Source organism: Lynx rufus, unplaced genomic scaffold (assembly GCF_022079265.1).
Source record: "Lynx rufus isolate CCGP_SWC_20201006 ecotype Redwood Valley unplaced genomic scaffold, mLynRuf1.p SCAF_2, whole genome shotgun sequence".
NCBI lineage: Eukaryota > Metazoa > Chordata > Mammalia > Carnivora > Felidae > Lynx > Lynx rufus.
In genome coordinates, this window is record NW_025814834.1 from 222,181,831 (window position 1) to 222,193,266 (window position 11,436).

The 11,436-nt window shown below is 52.2% G+C and overlaps 1 protein-coding gene across 3 annotated transcripts in view; it reads left to right on the top strand.

The window, feature by feature from the left end:
- SLC35E2B (solute carrier family 35 member E2B) overlaps positions 1–10,997 on the top strand; it is a 28,852-nt gene extending 17,855 nt beyond the window's left edge. For all 3 annotated transcript variants that reach the window (XM_047083406.1, XM_047083405.1, XM_047083407.1), the window contains 4 exons: positions 1,354–1,407; positions 1,913–1,985; positions 4,601–4,746; positions 6,848–10,997. In XM_047083406.1, the coding sequence (XP_046939362.1) occupies positions 1,354–1,407; positions 1,913–1,985; positions 4,601–4,746; positions 6,848–7,085 (511 nt within the window). In that variant the 3' untranslated portion in view covers positions 7,086–10,997. The remainder of the gene's footprint in view (positions 1–1,353; positions 1,408–1,912; positions 1,986–4,600; positions 4,747–6,847) is intronic.
- The last annotated feature ends 439 nt before the right edge of the window (positions 10,998–11,436 follow it).

Below are 11,436 nucleotides of genomic sequence, written 5' to 3' on the forward strand. Positions count from 1 at the left end.
AAGGAAAAGCACCGCATGGGAGGTTCCTTGTCCTGCAGCAGGACGGGGCTGGCTGTTGTGTTCTGGATCGCTCCTTGGATAGTGTACAGCTGCCATCCACATCCAGGCTGTGGTGTCTGAGTCCATACTTAGGCATCGGCCAGACCTGCTCTTTGAGAATTACCAGTTGCTTCTAGGGTCTGTCCCGTCTCTGGGAAAGAGAGGAAGTGACCACACGAATGTCCAAGAGTTTATCATTGCTTTACTGTTAAAGTCGGACAGCCTCACCCTGAGGTTTTCCATCCCACCGCCAAGTAAACATTTAAAAGTCACCTTTAATTTCATTTCTGACACGCAGGTGTATTTCCTTCTGGCTTTTTCTGCCTGCACTTATAGTTCCTAGAAACCGAATACAGGCTCATCATGCATTCTGTCTGTATTTCTCCTCCAGTGGAAAGGCCCAGTAGCTGCTTGTTTTTGCATTAAAGTAGAAGCGGCTTTCATGAGGGGTATGCTCTACTCCCTCTGCGTGGCCCTGTGGGCATCGTGTGCTGCCACCAGGGGCTCTCAGAAGCCTGGACCCTGTGACCGCCTCCTCGTATGGCATACAGATGCCTGCGAGTTAACGAGTCTGTTTAGATGTGCATGGAGCGTCTCTTCACACGAGGCTCCCATTTAGGTTTTTGACCATCACGAAGGCTAAATTCCCATCAGAGAGACGAGCCCGTGACGTGGATCAGGGCTCTCGATCCTCACTGCCAGTGTTTCCCAAAACGATTGTTTTGGAGCAAGAGCTTCGCCTTCTGGAGCCCAGAGAGCAGTCACCAGTGGGCGTGCCAAGCCCTTTGGTTTCTGGGGAAGGTGGGCACAGTTTCATCTCATTGGCCATGTGTGGGTTTTCCCTGTGGTTTGTCCCATTCTGGAGTTTTGTCCATATTTTTTCCACCGGAGTCTTCACGTGCTCAGACTATTTTGTTCACTCGCTCTCACACGTGGAGTCCCCAGGTGCCCGGCCCATGGCAGTTAACTGATTTATGGGAACTCTTGGTTCAAGGTGGGGTTTTGTGCAGCACTGAGAGCAGGGACTTTGGGATCCTTTGACACCTGAGAGCTAGGTAACGTCAGGTACATTGCTCAACCTGAGTGCCTCAGTTTACCCTTCCGTAAAGGGACCAGGCCTGGTGACCCCCTCACAGTGAAGTGACATCCAGGAGCCCCCCAAGCATGGGCCCGGCTCACAGCGGACATCCAGGGGCCATCCCCGAGGGGCCGCCGTCGTTGTCCCTGCTTAGGAAGGACGCAAACACTTGGTCCAGTCGAGGTCTGTGCTAACTTCTCGTATCGCCAGGTAACCTCTTCTTTTCTTTATTCTAGTTTGCAAAATGTTTTTTCAAAAAAGCTCCTCAGCGGGGACAAATACAGGTTCTCGTAAGTATCGTTAGCCCGTGAAACTCCCAATTTCGTAGGCCCGAGAGGACTCCCTGCCCTTTTGAAGTTTCAGAATCCCCCGTAGCCCTGACACCTTTCCCCCTTCGGCTTAAGTGGCTTTTAAAAGTACTCTGTGGACGGGGCGCCTGGCTGGCTCAGTCAGAAGAGCCTGTGACTCTTGAGATCTCGGGGTCGTGGGTTTGAGACCCACGCTGGGTGGAGAGATTACTAAAGAAATAAATAAACTTAAAAAAACAAGTAAGTAAAAGTGCTTTGTGGAAACTTGGAAGAAAAACCCCACCTGTTTTCAGCTGCCCTGCCAAGGCACCCCAACGGCCGGCTCGTTCGCGGCTGCCCTGCAGGGTGCGCCAGGCGCGCGGCCAGCAGGCACACGGGCCCTCCCTGGCGCCCGGGTTCTCTAGAGCATTCTCGCTGTGAACTGTCTGGTTGAAAGCCGGCCTCTGCCGTGCAGAGAGAGCGTCAGGCATGTGTGTTGCCCCCGCAGGGCCGCGGAGCTCCAGTTCTACACCAGCGCGGCGGCCGTGGCCATGCTGGTCCCCGCCTGGATCTTCTTCATGGTGAGTGTCAGGGCGCCGCTCGGCACCCAGGCTGCCGTTGCCACCAGCCATCTGGGGGTGGAGGGGTTTCACTTTCCGGTCCCGTGGGTAGCTCCTTGGCGTGGTGGCTTCGTGGCATCGTTCACGAAGGCTCAGCAGGGTGCACTTGAGGAGGAGGGAGACTGGTGGGAGCCGAACCTGGTGCCCCAGGAGGCCAAGCCATAGCTGAGGGAGTTTCCTGAAAATCTTTGTGTCAGGGTGTTTCGGCTTGCTCGTTTTAGTATTATTATTTCAAAGTCACGCGTGCCCGCCTAGAGCAATCAGCAGGGCAGGTGTACATGAACAAGAGAGGAGGTCTGTCTGGTGAGCCCTCCTGGACCCCCTCCTACAAAGCCCCTTTCCAGACGGGTCTGCATAGCTAGGAATGTACTCAGGTACATGTATGTCATGTGATCCCACCAGTCTTATAAGAGCGTATGTATCTGTCCGAGCAGACCTTTTTTTTTTTTTTTTTTTAAACACAAATGGAACTGGGCTATTCTGTCCTATTCTTGTGCTCCAGAGCCCAGCTATGCCCTGATCTGTCACTGCCCCCTTGACAGACACCTGACTGCTTGGTGCATTTCACACGGAACTGGAAGTTTCTTGTGTCTTTAGCAGATAAAGGTGCTTTTCTTGGGAGACACCTGGGTCAGTCAGTTAAGCGTCCGACTCTTGATCTTGGCTCAGGTCTTGATCCCAGAGTCATGAGTTCGAGCCCCAGGTCAGGCTCTGTGCTGGCAGCTCGGGGCCTGCTTGGGATTCTGTCTCTCCTCACTGCCCTTCCCTGCTTGTGTTCTCTCTCTCTCTCTCTCTCTCTCTCTCTCTCTCTCTCTCTCTCAAAATAAGTAAATAAACATTAAGAAATTTTAAAAACAAATAAACTAAATTACCTTTTTTTAAAAAAGGTGGTTTTCTGGGATCCACTTTTGGAATTGGAATGATTGAAAGAATGTGCATATCTAAAAATATGTGTACTGTGGTAAAATCTACGTAAACATAAAATTTATGATTCTAACCGCTTTAAACTATATGTCAAGTATGTTCAGGCTGTCACACAAGCATCCTCACCATCCATTTGCAGACTTTAATTATCTCAGACTGAATCTCTGTCTCTGTTAAACACTAACTCCCCATTTCCCCCATAGGGGAAGCGAGACTCTACCTCTCCTCCTAGGGTGTCCGGCCGGACGATTCGCGGGGACAAGCCCACAGCCCGAGTAACATAAGCTTTATGTGACACGGGAGCCTCATAAAGAAGCCAAGACGGGAGCGCTCACGCGCCAGGCTGAGCAGGGAGAGGCGACTGCGGGAAAGTAGGCTGTGTGTGGGGTAGAGGCAGGTGAGGGCGACCTTAACGAGGTCCGCCGGGCTCGGGTCCCTGGCGACGCGCGCGTTCCTTTCCCCCTGCTGCGTGGGCATCCTCCACGTGGGGCCTTTGTCCCTGCTTCTCAGGGAGAGAAAGCGACGCCAGAGCCCTTCTTGCTCCTGTGTTTTGAGGGTCTTCAGCTCAAAATAACCCTGATGCCGAAGTGGCGTATTTGTGAACTCCTTCACCCCTCCCCCAGACCCTGCCACCTACCCTGTGCTTTCTGTCCCAATGGATCTGACGACTCTAGGTCCCTCGTGTAAGTGGAATCCTATGGGATTTGTCCTTTGGGGACGGGCTTATTTCACTGAGCATGATGACCTCGAGGTCCATCCACTCTGTAGCAGGTGCTGGCATTTCCTCCTTTTTAAGGCTGGGTGATATTCTGCTGTGTGTTGGGACCACGTTTTGTTCATCCACCCGTCTGTTAGCGGACACCTGGGTTCCTCCCACATTCTGGCTCTTGTGGACAGTCCTGCTGTGACTGTGAACATGCACACACCAGTTCAAGACCCTGCCTTCAGTTCTTTGGGGCGTGTACCCAGAGGCGGGATTGCTGGTTCTTCTAGTAGTTCTCCGTTTAACTTTTTGAGGAGCAGTCAGACGGTTTTCCACAATGGCTGCACCATTTTACATACCCACCAGCCGTGCTCAGGGCTTCAGCTGCCCCACATCCTCGTCAGCACTTGTCATTTTTATTTATTTTTTAATTTTTTTAAATTCTGTTTATTTTTGAGCGAGAGACAGTGTGAGAGGGGGAAGGGCAGAGAGAGAGGGGGGGACGCAGAATCCGAAGCAGGCCCCAGACTCTTGAGCTGTCAGCACAGAGCCCAACGTGGGGCTCGAACTCAGGAATCGTGAGATCATGACCTGAGCGGAAATCGGACACTTAACCGACTGAGCCCGCCAGGCGCCCCTGATTTTTTGTTTTTGGTGGTAGCCATCCTGATGGGTATGAGGTGGTCTCATCGTGCTGTTGATTTGTGTTTCCCTGATGATCGGTGATGTTCAGTGCTTTCTCCTGTGCTTATTGGCCACATGTACACGCATGTTGAAAGTGTTGGTAAGCGCTGTTTGGTTGTCACCCTAGAAGGCTATTTTCAGAGCACTCCTCAGCATCAGTTCGTTTACCCAGATTACTGGGCACGTGTGACCCCGCGCTTTTCTGACGGTGATCAGTAGAAGGAAGACAGGCACCCGCAGAGCATCATTTCTGTTCTGCGCATAGGACTTGCCGGTGATTGGGAGAAGTGGGAAGAGCTTCAGTTACAGTCAGGACGTCGTGTTGCTGCTGATGATGGACGGCGTCCTGTTCCACCTGCAGAGCGTCACGGCCTATGCCCTCATGGGCAAAATCTCCCCCGTCACTTTCAGGTAAGCACGGTGACTTCCCAGGAGACAAGGTGTGTCCAGGTCATTTACAGAGGAGAAGAATTTAAATCCAGGTGTTTTTACAAAAGGTATTTATGATTGTAAAATGCTAGTGTGAGGACTGTGGCCACATGTCGTGATTCCCAGGCTGTTTTGTCTTGGTGCTACTTGAAACACAGCAAAGTTCACGAAATCCCCACCAGGAATCTACACGTTAGCACAGGAAGTGTTTGGAGTGGTTGAAGTATTTTTCCGTGGGGAACAGCATGTCCGTGGACTCGCCTGTGAAGCTGGAATGTTCGCTTCTGGGCTGTCCGGTGGGGGAGCCGTGTGCCTCAGGTGGTTCACCTGAAGTGTGGTGAGTGCAACAAGAGACGGGATTCTTAATTTTATCTCATTTTAAGCGATTTAAAATTTTTTCAATGTCGATTCATCTTTTGAGGGAGAGAGACAGTGCACGAGTGGGGAGGGGCAGAGAGAGACAGAGATGGAATCCAAAGCAGGCTCCAGGCACCGAGCTGTCAGCACAGAACCTGACCTGGGGCTTGAACCCACAACCTGTGAGATGGTGACCTGAGCCGAAGTCAGATGCTTAACCGACTGAGCCCCCCCAGGTGCCCCTTAAACGAGTTAAATTTGAGGAGCCACACACGGCCGTTGGCTCCCGTGTTGGAGGCACACCTCCGGAAACTGAGAGGTGAGCCAGAGGCCTCACTGCCTTCTCTTCATTTTTGTAACTGGAAAAGTTCAATGAAAGCGCCATTTCCAGACTGGACGTTTTCAATAACAAGCAGAAAAGCGTGAGCTGACGCCTCCGGCGGCCTAGAAGTCTATTCTTTGCCCGCACCGTGTTGTGTAAGTTAGCGGGCCTTACTTTCTCTAACTTCTGAGCTGGCCGAGAAGTGGCCCGATGGAACCACACTGCGTGGAAGGCTTGTCGAGCCGTGCCAGCCGTGTTTCTGTCTCCCCACGGCCTCTCTGACTGGCTCTCGCTCCTCCTGCCCACGTCGGTCTGGCCCAGGTCAGCACAGCAGCCGTGCCCCGCACTGGTCACATTCTGCAGCTCGGAGGTCCAAGGGCAGCACCGCCACACGCGGGCACAGGTGGCACCAGTGCGGTGCCCTGGCCTGCGACCCGTGCAGCCCTCACATTTCCTGGGTCTTGAATGGGGAGGGTCTGCAAGAATGTTGAGAATGGCCGTGATTTTTAAGTTCTTCTGAAGCGCATGGTGGTCACTGTCTCTGTCACATGCCCTGGTTTCTGTTTGGAGCCGGGAATTATTTCCAGATAGTCCCGAAACCTTGTTTTTCAGTGATCCTTAGTGATGGTTCACAAAAGGCAAAAAGCAGAAAACCAATTCTTTAAAAAAATTTTTTTCTGTTTATTCATTCTTGAAAGACAGAGAGAGACAGAGCACAAGCAGGGGTGGGGCGGAGAGAGAGGGGGACACAGTATCTGAAGCAGGCTCCAGGCTCTGAGCTGTCAGCACAGAGCCCGACGCAGGGCTCGAACTCACAAACGGTGAGGTCATGACCTGAGCCGAAGCCAGGCACTCAACCGACTGAGCCACCCAGGCGCCCCTAATTCTTTTTAAAGCAAATAGGTTTTTTTGTGGTTTATTCATATCATAAGAGCAATAGTTACTCATTATAGGAAATTTGGAAAAGGCAGGACCGTTCCAGAAATAAAGCAGAAGTCATCATCACCCCAAAACACCAGCACTATTAACTTTCCAGTGTGTTTTGCACTAACTTCATTGTTACGGGCTCCAAGCCTCGAACGCAGTGCTGTCCTTACCATAGGTGTGCACAAAGCGCTCTTGTTCTTTAGACGGCAAGCTGAACTATTTAGGAGTAAAATGTCATCACGTCTGTAATTTGCTTAAAAATAATTCACTCCAAAAAAAAGGATGAAGCAGATAAAGCGAAATGTTAATTAAGTCTAGAAGATGGGAATAATGGCTGTTCATTATAGCATGTCCCTGCTTTTCTGTTTGACATTTTTGCTAATGACCAGAAAGCAGGAGGGAGCCAGCGAGGGAGCCCCGGGCCTGGGCCGGCTGGGCAGCGGGCCGAGCCCGGGCCGTAACCCCCTGTCGTTGCAGTGTCGCCAGCACCGTGAAGCACGCCTTATCCATCTGGCTCAGTATTATAGTGTTTGGCAACAGAGTCACCAGCCTGTCAGCCATCGGCACCGTCCTAGTGACGGCTGGCGTCCTGCTCTACAACAAAGCCAAGCAGCGCCAGCGGGAGGCCATGCAGAGCCTGGCTGTGGCCGCCAGCCCAACGCCAGAGGACGAAGCGGAGCCACTGACCCCCAAGGACCCCAGACCACACCACTGAGCTCTGGAAGCTGCGGCAGGTGGCCAGGGCCCCCAGGCCGCTGCCACTGCTGCTGTTCCCCTCGCCGACGCAGGCACCCGGCCTCCTTGGGTCAGTGGGGTGCAGGAGGCCACGGGACGGGCCGCCTTCGCTGCTCCCGTTTCAGGTTTTCAGTGAAAACCAATGGGAGCTTGAACGGGGATCCCAGATGTCCGCTTCCTGGGGTGGAGACCGGAGCCAGCTGCCGCTGAGCCACGGCCGGATAATGTGAAATCTGCCTCCTGCTGACCCTGTGCTGAGCACTCGCGAGGGCGTGGGACTCCCACATGGCCTCTGCACCCCCGTCACCAGCTTGCAGGTCTGGGTGCGGTCAGGCCACGCCCTCGTTCTCTGTGTGTGACAGCTACTGGGGACCCCTGTGAAGTGACAGCTGGATCCACGCGCACTGCTCCCCGCTGCTCGGTGCCAGCACAGAGAGCTCAGCTCCCCCTGCTCGCCGTCAAAGGCCCGTGAGGGCACACTCTGCTCCTGGGCCATCTGGGGAGACTGTCGTGCTGAGAGAGGGCCAAGGCGCCCACGGCCTGGGCCGGAGGCCACAGCAGCTGAGTGCACAGGGCTAGGAGAGTGGAAAGGGATCAGACGGGCACAGAAATGAGGGTCCCTGCTCCTGTGGGCAGGATGTTGGGCCCTTGCCTTCCTGGCCCAGAGCTGCCAGCATCCAGCACCACTTAGGGAAAGGTGCCCCGCCCCTTTCAGGGTCTCCACCGCACTAGGCCCTCCACCTCCCGAGAGTCCCAACCCTCACCTGTGGCTGGCGCTTCAGTCAGGGACCCCCGATGTGGTGATTGCTGGTCACAGAGGTAGAGGACAGACATCTGTAGTGTTTAACTCAGGATGGGGACATACTGACCCTCCCTTTTGTTTTCTGGGCCTTTGTGTGTAACAGAGGCTGTTCTGAAGGGTTCCCTGCAGGTGCCCCTGCCATCACTCACCTGGTCGGGAGCCACGCCATATTTTGTCTCAAGCACAAGGGTGTTAAGGTTTTCTCTCATGAATGAATGAGCAGGTGGAGTGCTGGGAAGATCTTTTGGAGTGTTTATGGCTTTTGTCACACTGTATTTAAAATGACTGTGAAGGTGTTAAAGAAGAAAACCCAGGCACGGGTGGCTTCTGGAAAGCACCCTGTATGGCAAGTAACCCGTACTGAACCCACAGCCTGGCTCAGCCTGGCTCTCCCCTCCCAGAGCGATGGACCCAGCACGCTGGGTATCTGAGCCCTGTGTCGGGTTGAGGCTCCTGACCTCTTCACCCTATTCCTCTTCCCACATCCTGGTGGGGTTTCTGATCGGGGCACGCCTGCTGCCAGCCAGGCTTTAATACCTCTCCGTGGCACCAGGTTCAAGCTCTGGGGTGTGTCATGTGCAGCCCAACACAGAGGATGAGGTTGGCCACACGGCTGTCTGGGGCCTGCCTGCTGCAGCTGAGTGAACCAGCCGACAGGAGCGCTTCAGGCACTGGTGGTTCCCTCATCTGATTTCCCCTCCCTGCCGTTCAGGTCCTTGGTTCCCATTATCTTTTCACTGGTTTTCCAGTTGACTGGTCAACTGGAAAATATATTGAAAAAGGCCCTCCTGGAGATCAAATCTCTTGGAAACAAAGAGCAATAATAAGTCTCATTAAGTTCTGCCTACTTGAAAAAGTTTGCCATGATGATGGGTTAAACTGAGGCCTTTAAAACTGTAACCTTTTTATGAAGCTGACTTCCTATGTCCAGAGCACAGGCAGGGGTGTGCTCGCCCGCACGCCACGCTCACCTCCACTGTGAAGACGTTTCTCCTGAGACTTTCCCCAGGTTTCTATCCCTTCCTCTCTCCTTCCTCCACAAAAAACACCGAAGAGTACTTGCTGGAGGCGGCTTGGGCAGCGGGATGTGCTGGGTCTGTGAGGCCCAGTGGGAAAGGACAGCTTCCAGAGGGCCCTGCCTCTGCCCTTAACAATGTGGCTGCTGTGGCCGGCTGTGGCCAGCTGCTGACAAGATGTGAGCAGAGAAGGAGACATGTCTACGGTCATCCTGTTGCAAGATTGTCACGTTGGCCTTCTCACAGACGTCCTCATCCAAGTAACCAGGTAGGCGGCACCTGCTTCTGAGCCTCGTTAGGGACCCGGGTCCGAGTCTCTTCTGGAACCAGCGCCCTGCACACCACATGTGCCCCGCCTCCTGTCACAAGTGGTTTTCTGCCGGTTTTGATTTTCCAAATTCTTGGACCAGAAACAAAATGAAGATTTCTCCAAATTATTAGTAAATGAGGTAATTTCCAACAAAGCTGCTTTTGAAACATTTCCTAAGAACCCAAGCTGTGGCCAGCACTGCCCGTGCCTGGGGCTTACATTCCTTCTTTGTATGGTCTCCACCCTGAAGCCGTCCGTGTCCTGCATGTGCGGGACAACCCTGCCAGGAGACAAAACATGGCCTGTCGTGGCCGTTTGTTTAATGAATGTACAGACATACGTTTTTTATTAACTTTGTGTAGTAGTGTTTATAGTATGTTTATAATACATTGCAAACATGCTTGTGTCATTGTCGTCACTTACACGGGTCATTTCCTATGTCCATGGTCATTGTCTGTGCCTTTGTAAAGAAACACTTCAAACAGGTGTCAGGTCGGGTCGGGTCGATACCTTATCTACGTCGATACTTCTAAATATACATGTATCTGACTTTCAAGGAAACTTCCACTATGAGTGGCATAAAAACCTTGGGTTTGTTTGTTGTTTTTTTTCCGACAGTCACAGTTGCATGTCATCGTTAAAATAATCTGCCCTGGAAAGCTGAGAATATTCTTGCACAATCCAAAAATGTGTCTTTGAGAAAAATAGGCATGGTGAATCCAAAGCGGTAAAATGCTGCACAAAGAGTATCAAACGAAGTTGTGCTTGTAGCCCATGCTGGAGATTCTTTTCCCAAAACCAGTGGGTTTTTGCTTGTGAACGGTCACTTGGACAGACCAGTAGGTTTGACAGACGCATATCATGGCTTTTTACATCTGTCTGAGTGTCGTGCTTTCCTAAGGCCTGGAGCATTTTCAGTTTCCCTGGGTTGGAAAAATTAATCAAGGACGCTACTGCAGATAGAATTCTTTTGCCTTTGACCGTCATACTAAGGGCTTTATTCTTTCACAAAATCCGTACATGCTCTGGCTGAAGCGTCTTCATTTCCTTAGTTTACAACTATAAATGTCCCAGCCCCCCTGGTCAATCTGCCTGTTTCCCTGTGTCCTGGCTGGTGAGCCAAGAGCAGAGGTGAGGTTGTGCTGACCACCCTCCGGCTCAGGTGGAAAACCTTCGATTTTGCTGTCCAGTTTTCCTGAGGGTTCTGATTCTGAGTTTGATGGCCACTGGATCCGTGCCCAGATTTCCTAACAGAGCTGGAAACTGTCCTAACTGGTAGAATCTTTCGTTGTCTTTTTTGTTTCTGTTTCATTTGAGTAAAACCTGCATTCACCTGATTGGCCATTTCTAGTCTTTGCAGATGTGTGAGTGGAGTCTGAACCTGCCCAGGGGGTGTTGTGGGACCCATGAGGAGGGCCACAGTCACGGTGACTTTCCCACACTGAAAAACTTGAAAATCCTATCAGTAATTGTCTACATCAGAACCAAGTGCGATCTGCTTCATACCAAACAAAACTGTGGACAACTGAAAGCGCATTGTACGAGATGTGTATCGTGTTCTTGTATTTCACCTAATTCAGTATTCGAGTGACTAAATCAGTACTTTCTAGAAAGTGGTTCTATTAAATAATTTAGTGAGTCACTGTTAAATCTACTGTGGTAATAAACTGATGCCTCTTGGCTCTTTTTGTCTAAATTAAGCCACTTGGTAGCGACTACCTAGGACTCTGGTTCTCTCAAAATACAATAAATGTTAACAGTGCCTGCCGTTGCTGTCTTCACTGTAACCCTCCCGGGTTTGTGCTACTGAAATGGTCAAAGGGGGTGGGGGGTGGGGTGGAGGGTGGTTCTTGTCGCCTTCATGCTGAAAACTCCCTTCGTGAAGAGAGAAGAATGGTTCTCCTGTCCCCAACGGCTCAGGAAGCAAAATAAGTGTGGGTACAGAAAGTGAACACCGTCCTGGGGAGGAAAAGAAAGCTCAATTCCACTCGCCCTTTTTGTGCCCGAGTTTGTCCCATTCCGCATTTCCCACTTCAAACCCGGCTAAGGACGGCGCATGTCGGTCTCCCGCTCTCTTCCCTGGGCTGCGGCTGGTGGGTTCTCCACATTCCCACGGCCCTTCCAAACCGCGGGAGGGGGCGAGGCGGGAGGGACCCCGGGGAGGCGCGCCTTCGCGCCACACGCCCTTCTAGAATTCCGGTCG